Source organism: Toxorhynchites rutilus, chromosome 1 (genome assembly GCF_029784135.1).
Source record: "Toxorhynchites rutilus septentrionalis strain SRP chromosome 1, ASM2978413v1, whole genome shotgun sequence".
NCBI lineage: Eukaryota > Metazoa > Arthropoda > Insecta > Diptera > Culicidae > Toxorhynchites > Toxorhynchites rutilus.
In genome coordinates, this window is record NC_073744.1 from 68,041,318 (window position 1) to 68,063,124 (window position 21,807).

Below are 21,807 nucleotides of genomic sequence, written 5' to 3' on the forward strand. Positions count from 1 at the left end.
AATATTTGAATGATCCAATAAAACTCATAAGTTATCGTATTGTGTGGTTCTACTCTGACACTAAAGCGCCTAAAATAGTATTCTATTAATCCCTAGTACACTCTGTCCAACTTCTATAAGACCACCCTTATTCTAATTCGTTACAACACATTCAGTTATTATTTCAACAAGATACATTCATACATTGTTGAATGCTTAGAACAGGGGTTTTCAGATTTTGTTTATGGCAGAGCACTTTTTATAGCAAAAACGTTTGACGGAGTATCTGCAATTATTAACCAATAAAACAAATCCTATTTGCATTGGCATTATCCAACTGGGAACAATTCTGTTTCGGTTGTGCGTCGCAGTTCCACGACATCTAACCCGGAGCAAACAAAATAAATCACTATATGCCCAGTGAAATTAAATTAAAGAATGTTTTTTCCAGGGTGGATTTTCAAGTGTGAGCACTTGCTATAACTTCGCGGCGCACAAATTTCCCGCGGAGCACCATTTGAAAACCCCTGGCTTAGAATAAAGAATATTTAACGTCAATTTCGTTCAAAAGAGTTGTTTATTTATTATGCTTAAATATGATAATTTCAGCTGTCCAGTTTCTATAAGACCATTTTAAAATTCATTAGTATTATCAATGAAAAATTCAAAACGATCGGTTTACATTGTCATGTATTACATGTTAATAATTGGCAGCCTTTCCATTTCGGCTAATAACCTGGAAAATTCGTATTGGAATACTATTTACCAAATGCTGCTGAACGAATGTCTCGATATTTTTCCATGTTTCCGAAATTGCGACCTTGTGCTCTTCAATCGTGGGTACCGTTTTCCCTCAGTGTAGATTCTGCGTACAAGGATCCTTCTAAGATTTTCAACAGCATTCAAGTCTGAAGAGTGAGCCGACCAATCCAAAAAAATATGTTTTTGGTCCTTAATCCATTGCTGACTTTCCTTGCTGGTATGAATAGTAGCATTGTTCTGCTGGAATGTGAATTTTTTGTGACGATATCCACACAAAAACGATAGGAGAGAGGATTACAGAATATGTATGTAATCCTTGAATGATGTGAAAGCTGTCTTGAGCATTCCGTTTGCACAGTATCCCGCCCAAACCATGCACGAGTCTCTACCAAAATTCCTGGTTGAAAAATACTGTTCCTTCTTCCTTAAATCACGCCAGTACCCGGAAACCATCAGGACCATCCTTATTGAACTTTTTTCGTCAGTGAAGATAACCTATACATTGAAGAACTTTTCGTTATGGTATATAGCAAAATGTATTCTTTTGGAAACATTCTTTGTCATTGTGAGTTTCTCGGATGTGCTTGTTTGGGGAATTCCCCCAGCGTAGCTGTCCTGATGCAGGAACGTCTTACCTCGTGCTCGGTGATGGTGAAAAGTGAAGTGAAGTGCCAACGGTTGCTGCGCAACGGTTTATGCGGTGTCGGACTTCTACACCGCCATTATGTCGACACAGTTGAGTGTACGCCTGCGGTTAATATATATTTGAGAGAATACTTGTTGAAGTCAGTCGTTCTCTTATAGAGTACCACACATCTTCCCTCTTCTCAAAAAAAATTAAACGGAAAAAATTGTTTATGTTTATAAAAGTAATTGCTTTCGTTTGTACAAATTGATGTGAAATGCGGAATATTTCTGAAAATAATATTTTATATGCGATCGAATAATCCTCAATTAATATCGACTTGATGTTTCACACGCTGATTTTTAATCGGAATCATCACCTTTGTCTTGTTGTATTTGCACTGGGATACCGAAAAATGCTGCTGACCATTCCCCCGTCAGGAATACATGCGAAGTGAAGTGCACCAAAGAGAATGACTGAATGAAAACAAAAACAAAAAGAATGACATTTTTCGAAAAACCAGATAATCTCAGAGATTAAACAAATGATCATCGGTTAAAGTGGTTGAAGCTCATTCTTCTCTGTTTGTTCTCGCAGTGTCATGCTGACCTTGTTGATTACCGTTATGAAATAAACAGACGCAAAGACTAGATACCTGTCTATGGTTCAGCATAACAAATTTATTTAGAATAGATATATTTAGAGAAATATTAATTTATTTATTTCAGGTAGGAATTCCCGGAATACTAATCGGTGTCAACTGACTGAACGAAGTCATTAAAATGTGCTGGAGTTCTTCTTTCCCGTGCTTTCCGAGAGGGTGATGATTCTTGTTGTATGGGATGTTTCCCAGGGAGATTCTTGACCGCAAGTGGTGCTTCAGGTTTTCGCCATTTGGAAACCTTCCTGGTTTGAGAGATGTGACGTTTCACTGCATGTCCGTTTTCGTCATTGAGCGTGAGGTTGCCGTTGTTCTCCTCAGTAACGATATATTTTTCTGAAGAAAACCGAGATTCGCCTTTTCCGCGTGTATGTCGTTCGATTAGTACTGTATCGCCGGGTTTCACTCTACATTGTCGTGCGCCCCGTCGGTTATCCTCGCGTATTTTTCCTTTCATTTTAGCCTCTTGATCTCTTTTATTAAAAACTTCGTCGTCGATATAAACTTTTTCAAAATTTAACAGCGGTAGTCCCCGCTTTATTTTTCTTCCTGACATAACTTCTTCAGGGGCTACTTGTGTCACACTGTGAGTAGCAGCATTATGTGCGTGGATCGCTTCCCGTAACTCTTTTACGTAACTAGTTTTGTTCATCGAAGCATTTACCATAGCTTTGTTTATAAGCTTCATATAGCTTTCCACAAGTCCGTTCTGTTGTGGAAATAGGGGTGTAGAGAAAATGGGAATGATGCTGTGTTCTGCACAATATTGCCTGTACTCCGCGCCGTTAAACGGAGGGCCATTGTCTGTTTTTATGAATTTTGGCAGACCTTGCCATTCGAAGACATCCTCCAAGACCTTCCTCGTGTGCTCGAAGCTTGTTGACTTTACAGGACGAGCGATCAGGAACCTTGACCTATAGTCAACAATTACGAGTATGGAAATTCCGCCAAATTTTATGTAAGGTCCGTTGAAATCTAATGCAATTGTTTCCCATACTGCTTTTGGGACTGCAATATGTTGCATTGGAGTTGGTCTTTCAGGAACCCCGTTGACTGCACAAGTGGCACAAGATTCCACCCATTTTTCTGCGTCCTTTGGCATTCCGGGCCACCAAACTCGCTGTCTCAAAATGCTTTTGAGCTTTGCTGTTGAAGGATGTCCGATGTGGGCTACTTCCAATGTCCTGTTGCGTAGAGCTTCCGGTATCACCACGCATCCGGTTTTCACCAGCATGCCATCACGAACTGTTAATACATTCTCAAGCGCCTGGTATTTCCGTAAATGGCGTGGCCATTCTCCTGTATCTAGTGCAACCATGAATTCTTGTAGGCATTGGTCCTGTAAAGTAGCAGTTTTGATTTCATTGTCAGCAATTAATGCAGCCGAATTTGCTTCCAGTGTGGCAATTTCCCAAGGGCTAGAATCGTCGTTGAATGGTTCATCATTTCCATCATACAAGCGTGAGGGAGAATCTGCGATGTTATCAACACCTCGAATGTATTCTACGTTGTAGCTGTAAGGGCTCAGTCTCAAGGCCCAACCATCGGCTCGTGTTAAGGCTCTCTTCGATTCTTCCCGTGCTCGGTTCAGTATGAACGCTACTCCTTGTGCATCCGTGCGTAATATAAACTGTCTCCCAAGCAGAAAATATGAATAGTGCTCCACTGCCCAAACCGCTCCGAGGGCTTCGCGCTGATTTTGGGCGTATCTCCTTTCAGTTGCCGTCAACGATTTGGAAGCAAAGCTTATAATTCTCGTCGAACCATGCTTGTCCTCCTGTACTAGGACAGCCCCCGATGCGATCGGTGAAGCATCTGTATACACAATCGTTTTGTCCTCTTCGCAAAAATATCCTAACGACACGCAACAGTTAGCAATTCGCTCTTTGACTACCCTGAAAGCATGACTCTGTGGAGGGCCCCATGACCATGATTTTGTAGTGATAATCGTCCACAATGGGCTAGTGATATCAGCGAAATTCTGCACATGTGGGCTGATGTACGATGCCAAACCTAAGAAACTCCGCAACTCTGATACGGTTGTGGGTTCACGAAAATTCCGAATGCTCTTTATCTTTTCTTCGTCCACGTGGAATCCCTCTTTGTCGAGCTCGTGACCAAGAAATTTGATTGCGGTTCTATCAAACTCACACTTTTTGGCATTCAACGTCAGGTTGTTTGTTTTGAAAATTTTCAGAACTCGGGTAACGGTTTTCCGTAATTCCTCTAGGGTCTTTGCGAAGACTAGGACGTCGTCTATGTAAACGATAATGTTCTCTACACCTTCTAGTATCCTAGTCATCTCCCGCTGAAAAATTTCGGGGGCACAATTTACCCCGAACATTAGCCTGGTGAATCGAAACATACCGTTCTCAGAGATGAATGTGGTGAGATCGCGTGATTCGCTGTGAAGTTCGAGGCGGCAAAATGCATTGTTTAGGTCGAGTTTTGTGAAGTATGCGGACCCGTGAAGCTTCACTTTCATTTCGTCTAATAGAGGAAGACGGAAATACTCCCGTTTGATAGCTTTATTTGGTGCTCTCATATTGACCAACAGGCGGAAGTCATGTTTTCCCACTGCAGACATTCCGCTAATCCAGTTTGGAGCCGTGGTCACCTTCTCTATTATACCACGAGACTCCATTTCCGCTAATCGACGTCTCGCTGCGTCCCGAAATGCTGCAGGGACGTTATAATATGCGTTCTTTACGGGTGGCACGGATGTATCCACGCTAAACTTCACCTTTTTTCCAGGCATTTTTGGAAATTTCGTAAGGCTATTCAGTACATCTAGGTTATTGATATTGGTTCTTACGTGCAGTAAACCTATTTCGTTCGCCGTAGATCGGCCGAGCAGCGATCTAATCCCTTTCCTAACGACATAGAAGGACGCCCTTTTGGCTGACAACTCGAATCCTGGCACAGTAATTTCTGCTTCAAACATGCAGTCTACAATCAAGGAAGATTGGGATCCATATGCATGTAAGTTTATCATGCCGGGATTTTCAACACATTTGAGTTTGACCTGACCTGACTCGAACTCTTGCTTCAAGTGTGACCAGTCTGACCCACCGATGACGTTCACGTCTGCGCCCGAGTCGATTAAAAACTCAATCGGTCTGGATGCTCCTAAGCGACAATTTACCAACACATCTTCAAGAGAGAGAGCATTTACGCGCTAAAATAGGAAAGTAAGAATTTTAGATTGAAACAAATATTTTTCGAAATGGGAATACTATATTTATTTCCGCCATGGGGTTTCTATGAAATTCAATCGTTTATTACCTGCTCATTAAGCGTCATATTATCGCGTGTGGGTGAGCCATTGCTCTTGATTCGCACTTCTCGGATATGCTTCTTACGACAAGCCACTGCAAAGTGGCCTAGTTCATGGCAAAAGTTGCATTTTCTCTGCAACGCTGGACAAGGATAGTTTTTGTGTTGGAATCCGTAGCATCTCGAGCATCGGGCGCGACGACCTCGTTCCTGTAGGTCTCGGCGGTCGTGTCGATAACGCTTCGCTTGTTCTCTAGTATTCCATTCATCTGACCTTCCTCGTTTTCTGTTCGTTCCGTGATTCGAAAAATTTTGATTTCGCCGATTGACTGCATACACTTCTGATTGCTCATTCACGGGTGTTTCCGCTTCGAAGGCTTCATTCCGAGTCGCTGCTTGGACTATATAGTTCGTGTCATGTCCATATGTTCTGGCTGCCTTCACAATCTCTTTGTTTCTCAAACCCTTTAGGAGTTGTGAGCGTACAAACCTATCTTGATCGTCGGGATTATATCGACATAACCGAACTTTAGCCACCAAGCGGGAATGGAATGCAACCGCGGACTCGGTTCGTTCCTGCTTCAAGTTCGAGAAAGCTTCGTGTTCGGCCGCAGAGTCAGTCATTGACTGGAAATAGTTTCTGATGTTCGTTACAAATTTATTATAGCAGTCAACGTCCGTTACGCTGGGCCTTAGTTTTGCAGCTCTTATAATCCCTTGTAGTTCATCTCCGATTGAGAAGAATAGCAGCTGAGATCTCCGGACAGGGTCATTGGCATTGCTGAGCGTGGCCGCGATCTCGAAGTTCTCGATGTAGCGGTTCCACTCTTCCCACATCTTGTTAGCAGGTACTCCGCTTGGAAATGGCTTTATGTTGTCCCAGCGGATACTCGGTGCAACGTTATTGGATGACCTGTTTAGAGCAACGGAGCTACTCCAATTTTGATCGGTTTCCTTATGAACATTAGTGTTTCCTTGAAACATGCTCAATGCCTTCGTTAGATCAGCGAGAACGTTTTCCACTCTTTGGAGACGTTCACTCGTTTTAGTGGGTTTTTTGCTGCCGCTAGGTTCATCAGGGTGTTTGTTCATGTCATCTGAATTCGCGTTGGGTTCGTCGATTCCGTTCTCAGTGTTTTCAATTTCGGTCAACAACTGGACGGGATCATTCGACGTGTCCAACTCAGTAGTCCACACGTTTCTATCGCTGCTTTCGTCGGTATCGTAATCCTTAGTTGTGTCCTCTAGGAGCTCCGGCTGGTCTTGCTCATCTTTATAGTCGCTATTTACTACCTCGAGGCTGACGGGAGCCCGAACGTACTTTCCAGGTGCTTCCATTTTTTGAGAAGGAATTTCCTCTATCTGAAAATTTATCATATGTGTTCAAACACAATCGAGACATTAGCTTTGAGTATTGAACGTGTATTTACTACTTAAATAAAACAGACGCCTATCGAAATAATTATCAATCATCTAAGACTTTCATCGTTTTCTTTTGCAACGACATTTAAGCCAATTTTATTCATTGAAAATTCATTCTGCGGACATCCCGTTCCGCCATGTCACTGCGAACATCCCGTTCCGCCATAACTCTACGTACATTTCATTCCAACAAATATGTACGGACATCCTGTTCCGCCATATTCCTGCGGACATCCCGTTCCGCCATATCCCTGCGGACATCCCGTTCCGCCATTTCCTTGTGGTTCCGCCACAACTCTTCGGACATTCAATTACGTCAAATCTCTGCGGACATCCCGTTCCGCTGAAACACAAAGGTCATTTTGACCCTTCTATCTTCCGCGGACATCCCGTTCCGCTACAACACTTTTAGTCTTTTGTTGATAAAAAAAATGACATAACCTCAATCTAATTTTCCAACTAATTTTTTGTAACGCTGGGTGATTCCCTTTTTCGTAATTATTAATTTATTGAAACCTTCACCATAATTTACCAAGTTACAAGACTTTTAATGTTGCTATATTAAGCAACTCCTGGCAGGATCGCCAATGTGAGTTTCTCGGATGTGCTTGTTTGGGGAATTCCCCCAGCGTAGCTGTCCTGATGCAGGAACGTCTTACCTCGTGCTCGGTGATGGTGAAAAGTGAAGTGAAGTGCCAACGGTTGCTGCGCAACGGTTTATGCGGTGTCGGACTTCTACACCGCCATTATGTCGACACAGTTGAGTGTACGCCTGCGGTTAATATATATTTGAGAGAATACTTGTTGAAGTCAGTCGTTCTCTTATAGAGTACCACACAGTCATAACATACCATGTCCTACTATCAGTTCATGTGAGCTTTGGCAAAACTCAGACGTCTTCCGATGTGAGATGGTGTAAGCTGAGGAGCTTTAACCTTTTACACCCTCTTTATGTGAGGATTTTTTTTCCAAAACTTGACGAATTGTCACCCGAGTAACATTCAAATTGAAATATTGCTTTATTTTCATTACCGATTTTGATGTATTCGAAGCAGTTCTAGCTATTTTCCGCTTATCTCGGTTAGAGAGCTTCGATTTACGTGGAGCTCTCTCTTTCTTACCGTATCCTTGAGTATTCGTCACATAATTGAGCACTTTTTGATGCGATCGTCCAATCCGACGAGAAATTTCTCTGATATCAACATTTTCTTGGTGAAATGCATCGATTTGTCTTCCTTTTCTCTCCGTTAGCTCTTTTCCCTTCGGCATTTTCCAGATTTATTGATCAACACAATTAAAACATCGGAAAAATGTAACTGGTCTTAAAGAAACTTGACGCTTGAAAACAAACTTGACACTACAAAACCTTCGGTTTACGGTCAGCGCTTGCACACACACACACATATGAAAATCATGACGTGTATGGTAGTCACCAATACCAACACACTAGAATATAAGTTGAAGCATTGTTTGTTTACAATGGCACAAAGCAGCAAGATCACCTGGTCATATTGGAGTTGGACAGAGTGTATGTAGCGTCCATTTTGCGTGTATCAGACTTCTCCCCCACATCTTATGTGTACCAAAACCGCTTTTTTCAATAGTTTGCATGTAAGTTCTTCGATTTAGTGTCCGATAAATCAGTTGTAGATAGTTCGAGAATCAAAAACGCTCATCAAGCTCATGATGGTTCAGCGTTTCAGCGTTTAACCCCGGACAGTGGGGCAAGTTGAAACAATGCATTTGGGAACTAAAAATAAATTTATATTTTTCGAAACATCCAGTTTGAATCTTTTTTTTTTTATCGAAAGTCATTTGGACTGAATGAAATTTAGTGATTTTGTGATTTTTTAAGAGAGTTGAACTTCGAATAAACTGTTTCAACTTGCCTCGGTATACCTTGGGAATTTTAGGATATTATATTTCAGAGATTGAAGTATACGTGAAGGTGATACAAACAAGCTCTTGAAGTGCCTACTTACGCCGTGTTAAATATTATCCCATACAAATTCAAATTCTATTCTTCTATTATTTTACATACTATATTGAGATTTTATGGGTTTATGTTATGAATGGAAAGTAATATTACGTTGATAATTCACAGCATATGTTTCGAAATAGCACCGCCTTTAACCTTTTTGGCCAGCTATAAACGTTTTCCAAACCCGTTGCACTCTGGAATTCTATCGATCCCAATTCGAAGGATCACGGCCTAGACACCTTCTGCTCGTTTACCTTCGACAACATGCATGATCATACGAAGTAATCTGAGGGCTTAGATCTGGTGAACGGTCAAGTTATCCCGACACCAGTTCTGAACCAGATTCGCATTAATTATTCACGTAATGATCATGTCCATACATTGTTTTCATGTTTGGTGTTACGAGATTGTACAAAACGTCCCTTTTATAGTATAAAGTAGGGGTTTTCAAATGGTACTCCGCGGGGAATTTGTGCTCCGCGAAGTTATAGCAAATGCTCCCACTTGAAAACCCTCCTTGAGAAAAACATTCTTCAATTTAATTTCACTGGGCATATAGTAATTTATCTTGTTCACTCCGGGTCAGATGTCGTGTAACTGAGATGCGTAACCGAAATAGAGTTGTTTCCTGTTGGGTAATGGCAAGGCAAATAAGATTTGTTTTATTGATTAAAAAATGCAGGTGCTCCGTCAAATTTTTTTGCTATAAAAAGTGCTCTGCCATAAAAAAATCTGAAAACCCCTGATATGAAGCATTAATTTTGACGCCTTTCTCAATAAAAACAAGTGGTAGTTTGCCGTGTTTACAAGCACTTCCCAAAACCATCACGGATGCGGCGCTTTGGATCCGTGGAGTGTTTCTGTCACTATCTGGAATATTTATGGAACTGCAGGTCCACAACCTGTCGTTTTGGACACTGTGAGACAGTGTAAAGACAAGCAACTTTCCATATAAAAAGTCAATATCTAGATTTCGAAACATTCAGATCAGTGGCCATTAGATTTAAAGTTTCTGTTCTGGTACCTTTACATCTTTGTTCTTATTACTTGGCGAATATTTTCAGAAAAATGTAAATAAATCTATTTTGGGGAGATTAAAACTTAAATTTTCAAACATCTTCAAAAATTATGATTTCCGGAAAAAAATAATAATACCTGAAAAAAATTGTCTTGAGTTATTATAATGGTCAATAAACTCGTGAAAATATCTTCTTCATCGGAGCCATGTTAAGCACTAGGAGAGGGTGATTCGTTCACTTTTTTTGGCAGGGAATTGCGCTTTGGCCCTCTTTCGAATGGACGTAGTTCTGATTACGATTGTAGCAGCCAGAAATGGAAGGATAACTGTAAAATTTGACGGCCAGATCACGGAATACGTTTTACGTGTTAAAGTTGTTACCGACCCACATCCGTATCTGACATCTAGCTACTTAATTGGATCGTTATCTGTTTCGCTACCGATTGGTCGTTGAGACAACGCGACTTCAAACCCAAACTTCGTTCCCGCGCTCTTTTCTCGGACTCCATCGAAACATATCCATTAAACGAAATCCATTCGCAATCTGAAATCTATTGACATAGAAACAAGCTTACCGCACACTCGGCTCTATCTTGGATCCAATCAATCGGGTGAAAGAGCTGTTAATGCTTGCGTCAAATTGATCGGTTAACAAAGCATTGAAAGTGGTTCCACAGAGTTGGAATCAAAACCTCGCAACGCAAAACACGAATGTTATGATCTTACGAAGCTTTGTACGAAGTTGCAACTCTGAAAAAAACAAGAATTTGAATTTTCGTAGTCTGTATCAAATGAACAAGTTTCGCGAATACATCTCCGGGGGTTCAACGCTGCAGGAGATCGTTGAAATTAGCCTGACCTGAGCACCTCTCATCAGAACCACTGATGCTGCCGAAGCTCGAACTGCCGGCCACCTTCTGCTGCCTCAACCCAAATAAAGGACTGAAACGAAAGCGACACAGAATCATCATCAAACATCTATAAACATGATATTAATTACCTGAATAACACCTTCATATGTTTGTTCAAAAGACACCGACACTGGAAGAGGCAGAGAAGCCTCACTCGGACAGCCAGAAACGGACCAGATCTAAGCTGTATCACCGACACCCCCCGGAGGCGATCCTCCTGGTCGCCTTGATCCTCTTCATCTCTTCTTATTCTTTAGTGGTGCGAAGAGATCATTAATGTAACGATTCATCAGTGCGAAAAGCGAGGGTGTTTATTAAATTTCGCTTCTCTCCCGTCTTTCGAAACTTTACTTTCCAAAGCCACAGTAAAACGGCGGCGGCGGCGATGATGATGATTGGTTATGATGGGTGCTTTTATGCTGGACAGAATCCCGACACCTCGGCGTTGGATGGGTACGTTTCGGATGGAGTAAAGTTTAGGATCGGCAGCTGACGGCAAGGAAAAATTGTATACTATCTGCATGTTGGCAGTCGCATAACGAAACGTGCACGAAACTGTGGTTGGGACTTGCAACGTTGTTAAACTTTTGCGCCTATATAGGGGTGAATGCTGTGCGGCATGGGTATTATCCTGAAGGAGTTGTTTGAAACCCTTTCAAAGCGAATTACACACTGTCAAGAATATACCACTAAATATACGAACAATTTGAAATCACTTCTGTACTAAGTCCAAATCGATATTTTCTCAAAACGTGTTCCATTTCCATTGAACTGAATTATAAAGAGTACAAGTATGACTTTACGGGTTTAAATATGTGACAAACGTCGTGCTGTTGGCATTGTGCTGAAGATGAAAAAAAAACATGTGTTTGAAAGGCGTACGAAAACATCACACTTGATAAAAGTGTAATCAAAAATTCTTAATTTCATACCGGAGAAACGCCAGCTGTGAAAAGTTTTATTCCATTTTTTTCGAGACAAATTGCAGTTGACAGTAATCGTTTGCTTATCAGAGCTCACAGAGAAAATTCTCCATCAGTGTGAAAAGTGGTTTAAACAATAGAAAAGCAATTATTTATATTTGGATGATAGAGAACATGGAAAGGCACCGATTAAAAAAAAATTCAAGACGCATAATTTGAAGCACCGATCGTTTGAACAAAAAAAAAGTCGCACGGGGCCATATTAGGTGAATATGGTGTTTGCTCGATGATATTTACTTGATGTTTGGTCAAATGATTCAGTACAATTCGGGCACGGTGCGATGGTGCGTTATCATCATGCAGAATCCAAGAATTGTCGGCCCACATTTCCTGCCGTTTGCGACATACAGACAGACACTGATGATCGAATAGCACTCGAACCTGACAGGTGTGCGTCTTAACATATTGCGGACCACTTCCGAGTTTTCTCGTGTTTCGCGTTTCGCGTCCCTAATATGTTAAGATCGTACTGACATAAGAAAAAAAAAATAGACCGGTTCCTGCATGCACGATACGGTTAAACGAAAAATTCCCTGTACATTCTGATCATAGTGTAATTCCGTCGCAATTCGTCAGTAAAATAGCTCTTCCGTTCAGACATTTATGCTTGAGCTTGGGTAGACTATACATTTCGTAGTTACTCCTCGTGATTGACATGAACCAGCGAAATTGCACAAAGAACACACTGAATGGCGCTTGGGAGTAGCAAACCATTCTCATTGGGCAAGTTTCGGTAATTCAGGCTTTAAATAATCAATAACGACGCCAGTCACGTCCTTACAGTCGCCAGGGGAAAGGAAGCAATGTTGGTATGATATTCGCCACCCGAAGGCCAGAATGGTCGCCTCTATAGCGTGGTTCTCTAGCAAATATCATAGAGGGATAGTTGTTAGTGGGGAGAGGTAAGAATCAGGATCCACTAAGGTAAGTGATGCGATTGATGAACCACTAAGGTAAGTGAGTGATGTACCGACTATATATTCTATTATTTATAACACATTCTTTTTATCGAAATAACAACGTGACAAGAGAATTCTCTCTCCTCTAAAACCTACCAAACCGTTGATATTTCCCGTTATTCAACGCCCGTAGTTTTTATTCAAATCTAATCTTAGCGACGAAGAGTTATCTTAAGGAAACTAGAGAGAGTAAACGAGAGAGAGAGAGTACATGAGGAATAAGACATATTTACCTTTGAAAAAATTTTGGCTATTGAAACAGTTGAAAAAATTGGTGGCAATATAGTTGCCACTGCCCGTTAACCACAACAACACTGCTTTGTAAATTCATTTTATTGCGGCTTTGGTTATGCAAAAATCAGAACAATATTTCTAGTGCACCGATACTGATTATTTCAGCGATTTACAATATCTCTAGTTCAGTGAAAAAACCTGTTTTTTCTATGGAGGTTAAAAAAAATATTAAAATTTCAATTTTTCATCAAATACACCATTTATTTTATTGAAAAATTGCATGATCTTACACAGTAGATCCTAAATAGTACGTTTACAGTGGAAAACTTTTCAACTTGTTGCATTTTCTACGAATTTGAACAGAATTTTCTGCCGGTGCTCTAAAATTGTGGTTTTGTTACATAAAAATAACTCCCAAATTAATATCGTACATTTTTAGCAGTCCAAAAAAAATGGAGTATTGCCAGATACCTTCAGAAGGTTCTGGCTAAGTAAAATATTGAAATAATATTCCAAGTGCAGCGAAAAGAAAAGGCAATATAGTTGCCAGTACCCGTTAAAGGGTTAAAAGTATGTTTTTGGGAAACATATTACGGTCTGCACAACGACAAGCGGGTACAAAAGTCACCATCAAAAATATCCCCTACTTGCAGGGATTTGCAAAGCGAATTCCCCCAGGCAGATTAATTTTGAAGCCCGTGTTAGCGAAACACAGCTCGGTGGGAACAAAAATACCCCCGACTTGCATGTATATTTGCAAAGCGGATTTCCACAGGTACATCAATTTTGAAGTCTGTGTTGGGAAACCCGTAAATCGGGCCAATAAAAACTTGGCAGTTGGGGCGTTTAGATAACACTTGACATTTTACAGTTATTCAATTGTTCATCTCATGAAAAATAAAAATTTTTTAATTGTGATAGACGCGTGGAAATATTTCCTATCAATTGATGCAAACATCTTTCCGATCTGTTTTATATATAAGCATTCGAAATACGGGTAGGGTTAGCAAATAAATCGGCAGAACGAATGTATGGGAAAAAGGAAGATCTTCCAGTTTTCATGAATTTAAACCGTTTAGAGATTAGAAAATTGTAATGTATAGCATATTAAACAAATCTGTTTGATATGCTATATGAATTGGCGATTCGATTGGTATGCAACTCATGAGAATTCGTTTACAGTGAAAAAAGTTATTAACGTTAACTTTATTTCATAAAAACGTGACATGTTCTCTGATTTGGCACCCTTCTTGAAAGACGTAGTTCTACGTCAAAAAACTAAATAAATAAAGGATTAAAACTCAGAAGTAGTATACATTTTGATGTATTATGCGTTCCTGGTTCCATATGCCGTCTAACATGTGACAAATTTCATGCCAACTCGACTGGCCGTTGGCAGCACTATCTCAGATAGCAGTAAAACGTTGTAGGAGTTCAAAACGTAAATACATGGGTCATTCAAGTAACTTTGCATACTTGAAATATTCGAAAATGAATTAGACTACTTTTTGAAAAAAAGCCAAATTTTTTTTCATAATTTTTTACAAAAATTCAGAACTAAAAAACTATGATTCCTACAAAATTGTATCCAAAGGATGAAATGTAGGAATTATTTAAATTTTCACAGAAAAATACCAAATGTTTTTGGAAAAAAAAATTGTCTGAAAAAAATTATTTTAAAAATTAAAATTATTTTTTCTTAAATAAACTATTTTTTCAAAATTTCCCAAAAATATATATGTGAATAGCCCTTACAATTTCCAACAAGTTGTCCATACATCGGAAGATGGGCACTTTTACAGGGAAAAAGTTTTTCTAACAACAACTTGTTCACGTTTTCATTGAAAAAAAAAAATACAACTAATCCTAATTTTGTTTATAGTCAAGATAGCGATATAGTGTATTCGAAAAAGTTTTAGATCTTTTTAAATCATGAACTTTTGTCGAAGACATCAACTTTCTATCTTTTATAGTTTTTGGAATACATGGCATTTACATGGAATAAGTTTTCCAAAGAACAACTTTTTAATGTTTTTCTTTGAAAAAATACTATCAATGTTCAATTCGTAACATTTTTATGTATGAATTATCGCAATTTACATGCTCTGCTAAATTTTTCATATTTAGAAACATGTCAAATACATGTCAAACGTGAGAATTTACACACAACAATGTTACGAGCAAAACACTATTTTTTTCAGGAGTCTTCTTACAAAAATTACTTATATTTCAAAAACTATAAAAGATAGAAAGTTGATGTCTTCGACAATAGTTCATGTTTGAATAAGATCTAAGGCTTTGTTGAATACACTGTATCGCTATCTTGACTTTAAGCAAAATAAGGATTTGTTTGATTTTTTTTCAGAGAAAACATGAAAAAGTTGTTTTTAGAAAAAACTGGTTTCCTTGTAGAAGTGCCCATCTTCCGATGTATGGACGACTTGCTGGAAATTGTAAGGGCTATTATATATATTTTTTGGATTTAAAAAAAATACGTTTTTGAGTAAAATGAATTTTAATTTTCAAAATAACTTTTTTTTCAGAGATTTTTTTCAAAAAATATTTTGGTTTTTTTCTGTGAAAATTTAAATAATGTATTTAAATAATGTACATGCCCTGATAATAATTTTGTATGTATCATAGTTTTAAAGTTATTAATTTTTGTGAAAAAAAAAAGAAAAAAATTGGCCTTTTTCAAAAAGTAGTCTAATTCTTTTCGTAGAGGGATAGTTGTTAGTGGGGAGAGGTAAGAATCAGGATCCACTAAGGTAAGTGATGCGATTGATGAACCACTAAGGTAAGTGAGTGATGTACCGACTATATATTCTATTATTTATAACACATTCTTTTTATCGAAATAACAACGTGACAAGAGAATTCTCTCTCCTCTAAAACCTACCAAACCGTTGATATTTCCCGTTATTCAACGCCCGTAGTTTTTATTCAAATCTAATCTTAGCGACGAAGAGTTATCTTAAGGAAACTAGAGAGAGTAAACGAGAGAGAGAGAGTACATGAGGAATAAGACATATTTACCTTTGAAAAAATTTTGGCTATTGAAACAGTTGAAAAAATTGGTGGCAATATAGTTGCCACTGCCCGTTAACCACAACAACACTGCTTTGTAAATTCATTTTATTGCGGCTTTGGTTATGCAAAAATCAGAACAATATTTCTAGTGCACCGATACTGATTATTTCAGCGATTTACAATATCTCTAGTTCAGTGAAAAAACCTGTTTTTTCTATGGAGGTTAAAAAAAATATTAAAATTTCAATTTTTCATCAAATACACCATTTATTTTATTGAAAAATTGCATGATCTTACACAGTAGATCCTAAATAGTACGTTTACAGTGGAAAACTTTTCAACTTGTTGCATTTTCTACGAATTTGAACAGAATTTTCTGCCGGTGCTCTAAAATTGTGGTTTTGTTACATAAAAATAACTCCCAAATTAATATCGTACATTTTTAGCAGTCCAAAAAAAATGGAGTATTGCCAGATACCTTCAGAAGGTTCTGGCTAAGTAAAATATTGAAATAATATTCCAAGTGCAGCGAAAAGAAAAGGCAATATAGTTGCCAGTACCCGTTAAAGGGTTAAAAGTATGTTTTTGGGAAACATATTACGGTCTGCACAACGACAAGCGGGTACAAAAGTCACCATCAAAAATATCCCCTACTTGCAGGGATTTGCAAAGCGAATTCCCCCAGGCAGATTAATTTTGAAGCCCGTGTTAGCGAAACACAGCTCGGTGGGAACAAAAATACCCCCGACTTGCATGTATATTTGCAAAGCGGATTTCCACAGGTACATCAATTTTGAAGTCTGTGTTGGGAAACCCGTAAATCGGGCCAATAAAAACTTGGCAGTTGGGGCGTTTAGATAACACTTGACATTTTACAGTTATTCAATTGTTCATCTCATGAAAAATAAAAATTTTTTAATTGTGATAGACGCGTGGAAATATTTCCTATCAATTGATGCAAACATCTTTCCGATCTGTTTTATATATAAGCATTCGAAATACGGGTAGGGTTAGCAAATAAATCGGCAGAACGAATGTATGGGAAAAAGGAAGATCTTCCAGTTTTCATGAATTTAAACCGTTTAGAGATTAGAAAATTGTAATGTATAGCATATTAAACAAATCTGTTTGATATGCTATATGAATTGGCGATTCGATTGGTATGCAACTCATGAGAATTCGTTTACAGTGAAAAAAGTTATTAACGTTAACTTTATTTCATAAAAACGTGACATGTTCTCTGATTTGGCACCCTTCTTGAAAGACGTAGTTCTACGTCAAAAAACTAAATAAATAAAGGATTAAAACTCAGAAGTAGTATACATTTTGATGTATTATGCGTTCCTGGTTCCATATGCCGTCTAACATGTGACAAATTTCATGCCAACTCGACTGGCCGTTGGCAGCACTATCTCAGATAGCAGTAAAACGTTGTAGGAGTTCAAAACGTAAATACATGGGTCATTCAAGTAACTTTGCATACTTGAAATATTCGAAAATGAATTAGACTACTTTTTGAAAAAAAGCCAAATTTTTTTTCATAATTTTTTACAAAAATTCAGAACTAAAAAACTATGATTCCTACAAAATTGTATCCAAAGGATGAAATGTAGGAATTATTTAAATTTTCACAGAAAAATACCAAATGTTTTTGGAAAAAAAAATTGTCTGAAAAAAATTATTTTAAAAATTAAAATTATTTTTTCTTAAATAAACTATTTTTTCAAAATTTCCCAAAAATATATATGTGAATAGCCCTTACAATTTCCAACAAGTTGTCCATACATCGGAAGATGGGCACTTTTACAGGGAAAAAGTTTTTCTAACAACAACTTGTTCACGTTTTCATTGAAAAAAAAAAATACAACTAATCCTAATTTTGTTTATAGTCAAGATAGCGATATAGTGTATTCGAAAAAGTTTTAGATCTTTTTAAATCATGAACTTTTGTCGAAGACATCAACTTTCTATCTTTTATAGTTTTTGGAATACATGGCATTTACATGGAATAAGTTTTCCAAAGAACAACTTTTTAATGTTTTTCTTTGAAAAAATACTATCAATGTTCAATTCGTAACATTTTTATGTATGAATTATCGCAATTTACATGCTCTGCTAAATTTTTCATATTTAGAAACATGTCAAATACATGTCAAACGTGAGAATTTACACACAACAATGTTACGAGCAAAACACTATTTTTTTCAGGAGTCTTCTTACAAAAATTACTTATATTTCAAAAACTATAAAAGATAGAAAGTTGATGTCTTCGACAATAGTTCATGTTTGAATAAGATCTAAGGCTTTGTTGAATACACTGTATCGCTATCTTGACTTTAAGCAAAATAAGGATTTGTTTGATTTTTTTTCAGAGAAAACATGAAAAAGTTGTTTTTAGAAAAAACTGGTTTCCTTGTAGAAGTGCCCATCTTCCGATGTATGGACGACTTGCTGGAAATTGTAAGGGCTATTATATATATTTTTTGGATTTAAAAAAAATACGTTTTTGAGTAAAATGAATTTTAATTTTCAAAATAACTTTTTTTTCAGAGATTTTTTTCAAAAAATATTTTGGTTTTTTTCTGTGAAAATTTAAATAATGTATTTAAATAATGTACATGCCCTGATAATAATTTTGTATGTATCATAGTTTTAAAGTTATTAATTTTTGTGAAAAAAAAAAGAAAAAAATTGGCCTTTTTCAAAAAGTAGTCTAATTCTTTTCGTATGCAAAGTTTCTCAATGGCCCATGTCTTTACACCCACAATGTTCACTACTATCTGAGATGGTACTGCCAACTCCTAAGACGAGTTGGCATAAAATTCGTCATGTAACTAAAAATAAAAAAACACAGAACTAAACTAAAAACAAACACAGGAGGCTATCAAGTTAACATGTTATAATCCGTTCTTAACTGGAACTAAATACAAAGTACGAATAAACACAAAATATAACACAATAATTACAATTTTTCAGTTTTCAGTAAGGACACTATTAAGGAAATTAAATAAAAAGTTACATGACATAAACACAGATATACAACTGCAAACGAACACATAGCACTATCAAAAATGTTTTAAAGAACAGCCCAATAGAAATACATCAATGAAGTAAACGCAATCATTACACATGTAGATATATTCTCCGCACAATCGACTATAATTATTTTAATAAACTAATTAAAACGATCTCACCAAATTTCTCTTGCGATCAGACATTTAAAAACATTAATTTGGATAATCGAGACCAAACACAAAAACATCACAGAAGCTGGTGAAACTAAATGAAAATAGATGGAAGATCTGGTGGAAGATGCAACTGTCACTCTTCACGCGCTACAAAATGTTTAGTAACCAATAAAAAAGTTTTACTCAAAAAAAAATACAGTAAGTTACTTCTAATTCGACCTCTAGTTAAAAGCATCCTTACCAGTTGATTAATTTAGTTGCTAAACACTATTGGGATACGAATGCACCAGCTGCCTCGATGTAAAGTATCTCAAATAAACAACAACAACAACAACCATTAGGCAACCCTCCACCATAACGTGGCAACCACTCCGGAAGTTGCTGTTCTGGCAATGCAGTAGTAACTTCATCGCAAGGTTGCTTTTTGCAACAAACGTCAAAATTATGTTTCGATTCTTTCCGTTTTGCGTTGGCTGTGATAAATTTGTTTTATAAAATAGTGATTTTTTAACTACCGGTGCGAAAAAGAAAATAGTAAAATGGCAACCATGGATGGGAAAACGGGTTGCTGTCCAAAATAGCAACGATTTGAGTTGTGAAATTACCAACGCTTATACACCCAAAATTGATTTTTAGCTCATGTTTTGTCATCCCAATTTATAACATTAAATGAGACATAACATAACAGAAAATGTAATGACTCACAAATACTGGTAAGCATTTGTATAATATACAATCCCAAATGAAATGAGAAAAGAAAACAGAAAGAGATGTCTGCACGCATACATACAACCCATTTTTAAGCTTTCAAAATAGCTTATTATTTGCGCATTTGACTCTCATGCACAGGAAATGGCATTATTTCTGCCAAAGATGAAATGTTTTCTGCCAACGCTAGTTTGGGTGTAGTAACCCACCGGTGGGGATGCTTTAATTGGATAAACCTCTAATACGACACGAATGATTGTACATTTTCGCATCGAATTTAACATTTTTTGTAAATATCGAGTTTGGGACCCAAGTTATGGCCCCAGATCGAAAGCTGCCGCCAGACGTCGACATCACTGTCATCGCGAATGTCCAACTACAGATCACAATCGTTTCTAATGGCGGGTTTACATTAGGGAAATCTATAGCTATAGATGGATTTTTTCACGTGAAAATAGGTGTAAACGGGTGAGAATAAATATGATACACTTATTCGAGGTATATATAACTTGAATAAATTCAGCATATGTAAACGCTTGAGAATTTCTCACTGGTGAGAAATCACTAAAGTTGGATGCAGTTCTACTTCAGGTGAATAAATTCACCTAAAATATGAATATATTCATTATAGAAGTTCACGCTAGTGTAAACGGTTGATGCGATTTCTATAAATCTCATCATACTTCTTCACATGAATATATCACTAGTCTAAACCCACCCTAATGCAACACCAAGCTTACTAAGCGAGCGACGGTGGATTCATTTAGAGAATTCTCCATTGACAGTTTTCTAAATTGTTTTTTCAATGATAGAGGCGACCCACTTTGAAAGTTCAAACTTGCTATAATGGACAAGAATCGATCAATCAATTTCTATTCTACACTTGCTCCAGCCAGTCTGCGATCTAGGATAGAATTTCAGTCTTTCTCAACACGTGAACCTCCGCATCGGTCCCTAGGGGCCGACGTTGAACTGTTTTGGTAGGAGAGCGCTGACTGACAGGGACTTACAGTTACAAAATATGTAAACAAAAATATATACGGAGTGTTATCGGATGTTTCACGAAATGTGACTACTTTATAGTCGAATTTCTGACTATTTTCTATTTATATTAGTATCTTCGGGAGCTGGGAACGAAACCGATTGCGAATTTGAGATAAATTTTGATTTCAAAATAGCAGACTACGAGCAAATTAATTGTAAGCTTAATGATATAAATTGGTCATTTCTACTTAAAGATGAAAGGAACATAGAAAAAGCTGTTGAAATTTTTGATGATAATCTGTATAGAATCATAAGCGAACATGTTCCAACAAGAAAGAAAAAACTTAATACAAATTCTAAAACACCAGTATGGTTCACCCGTGATATTAAAAATCTCAAAAAAAAAAAACAGAAAGCTCATAAAAGATACAAAGCAAACCAAACTTTGGATAATTTAACAACATACAAAGATATTTGTAAAAACCTTGATACGAAAATATCACTACAATATGAAAGCTATATTACAAGGATAGAAAATAATATTAAATCCGATCCTAAGAAATTTTTCAATTTTGCCAGCGATAAGATGAAATCTAATAATTTCCCATCAAGTATGAAATTTGGAGAATACGTTGGATCAAATGATAGTGATATTAGTAATCAATTCGCCCGTTTTTTCCAAGGTAACTACACAACAAATAACGTGGTTCGAGATTACGTTTATTTTTCGTTTTTACCCGAATGCGCAAACTCGGTCTCAATTGATAATATTACCGCTAACGAACTTCTTGTCGCGCTGGAGGATCTAGATTCTTCTAAAGGTCCCGGGCCGGATGGTATCCCTCCAATGTTGTTGAAAAAGTTGGCATCGGCTTTCGTTCATCCTTTGTCCTTGCTTTTCAATTTATCGCTAAAATTCGCAATATTTCCTTCTGTCTGGAAAAAATCATTCCTACTACCCATATTCAAATCTGGTAACCGTTCTGACATAAGTAACTATCGTGGCATCGCCATATTATCTTGTATTCCCAAATTATTTGAATCCATTGTCAATACTAAAATGTTCAATCAGTTAAAACATTATAT

At 37.4% G+C, this 21,807-nt stretch overlaps 1 protein-coding gene across 1 annotated transcript; it reads right to left on the minus strand.

The window, feature by feature from the left end:
- Positions 1-2,112: 2,112 nt before the first annotated feature.
- Positions 2,113-6,999, minus strand: LOC129782187 (uncharacterized protein K02A2.6-like). Its single transcript, XM_055789559.1, has 3 exons — positions 6,931-6,999; positions 5,313-6,665; positions 2,113-5,205 (listed from the first exon to the last, which is right to left on the minus strand). Exons 1-3 carry the CDS (start codon positions 6,997-6,999, stop codon positions 2,113-2,115), a joined length of 4,515 nt encoding a protein of 1,504 aa, XP_055645534.1.
- Between the last annotated feature and the right edge of the window lie 14,808 nt (positions 7,000-21,807).

Excerpts from the sequence above, each read along its gene's own strand:
- LOC129782187 (XM_055789559.1), bottom strand. The coding sequence starts at position 6,999 with ATGGCGGAACGGGATGTCCGCAGGGATATGGCGGAACGGGATGTCCGC. Across the intron at positions 6,666-6,930 it reads GGAATATGGCGGAACAGGAT|ATAGAGGAAATTCCTTCTCA; the intron begins GTCCGTACATAT and ends ATAAATTTTCAG. Across the intron at positions 5,206-5,312 it reads ATATGACGCTTAATGAGCAG|CGCGTAAATGCTCTCTCTCT; the intron begins GTAATAAACGAT and ends TTCCTATTTTAG.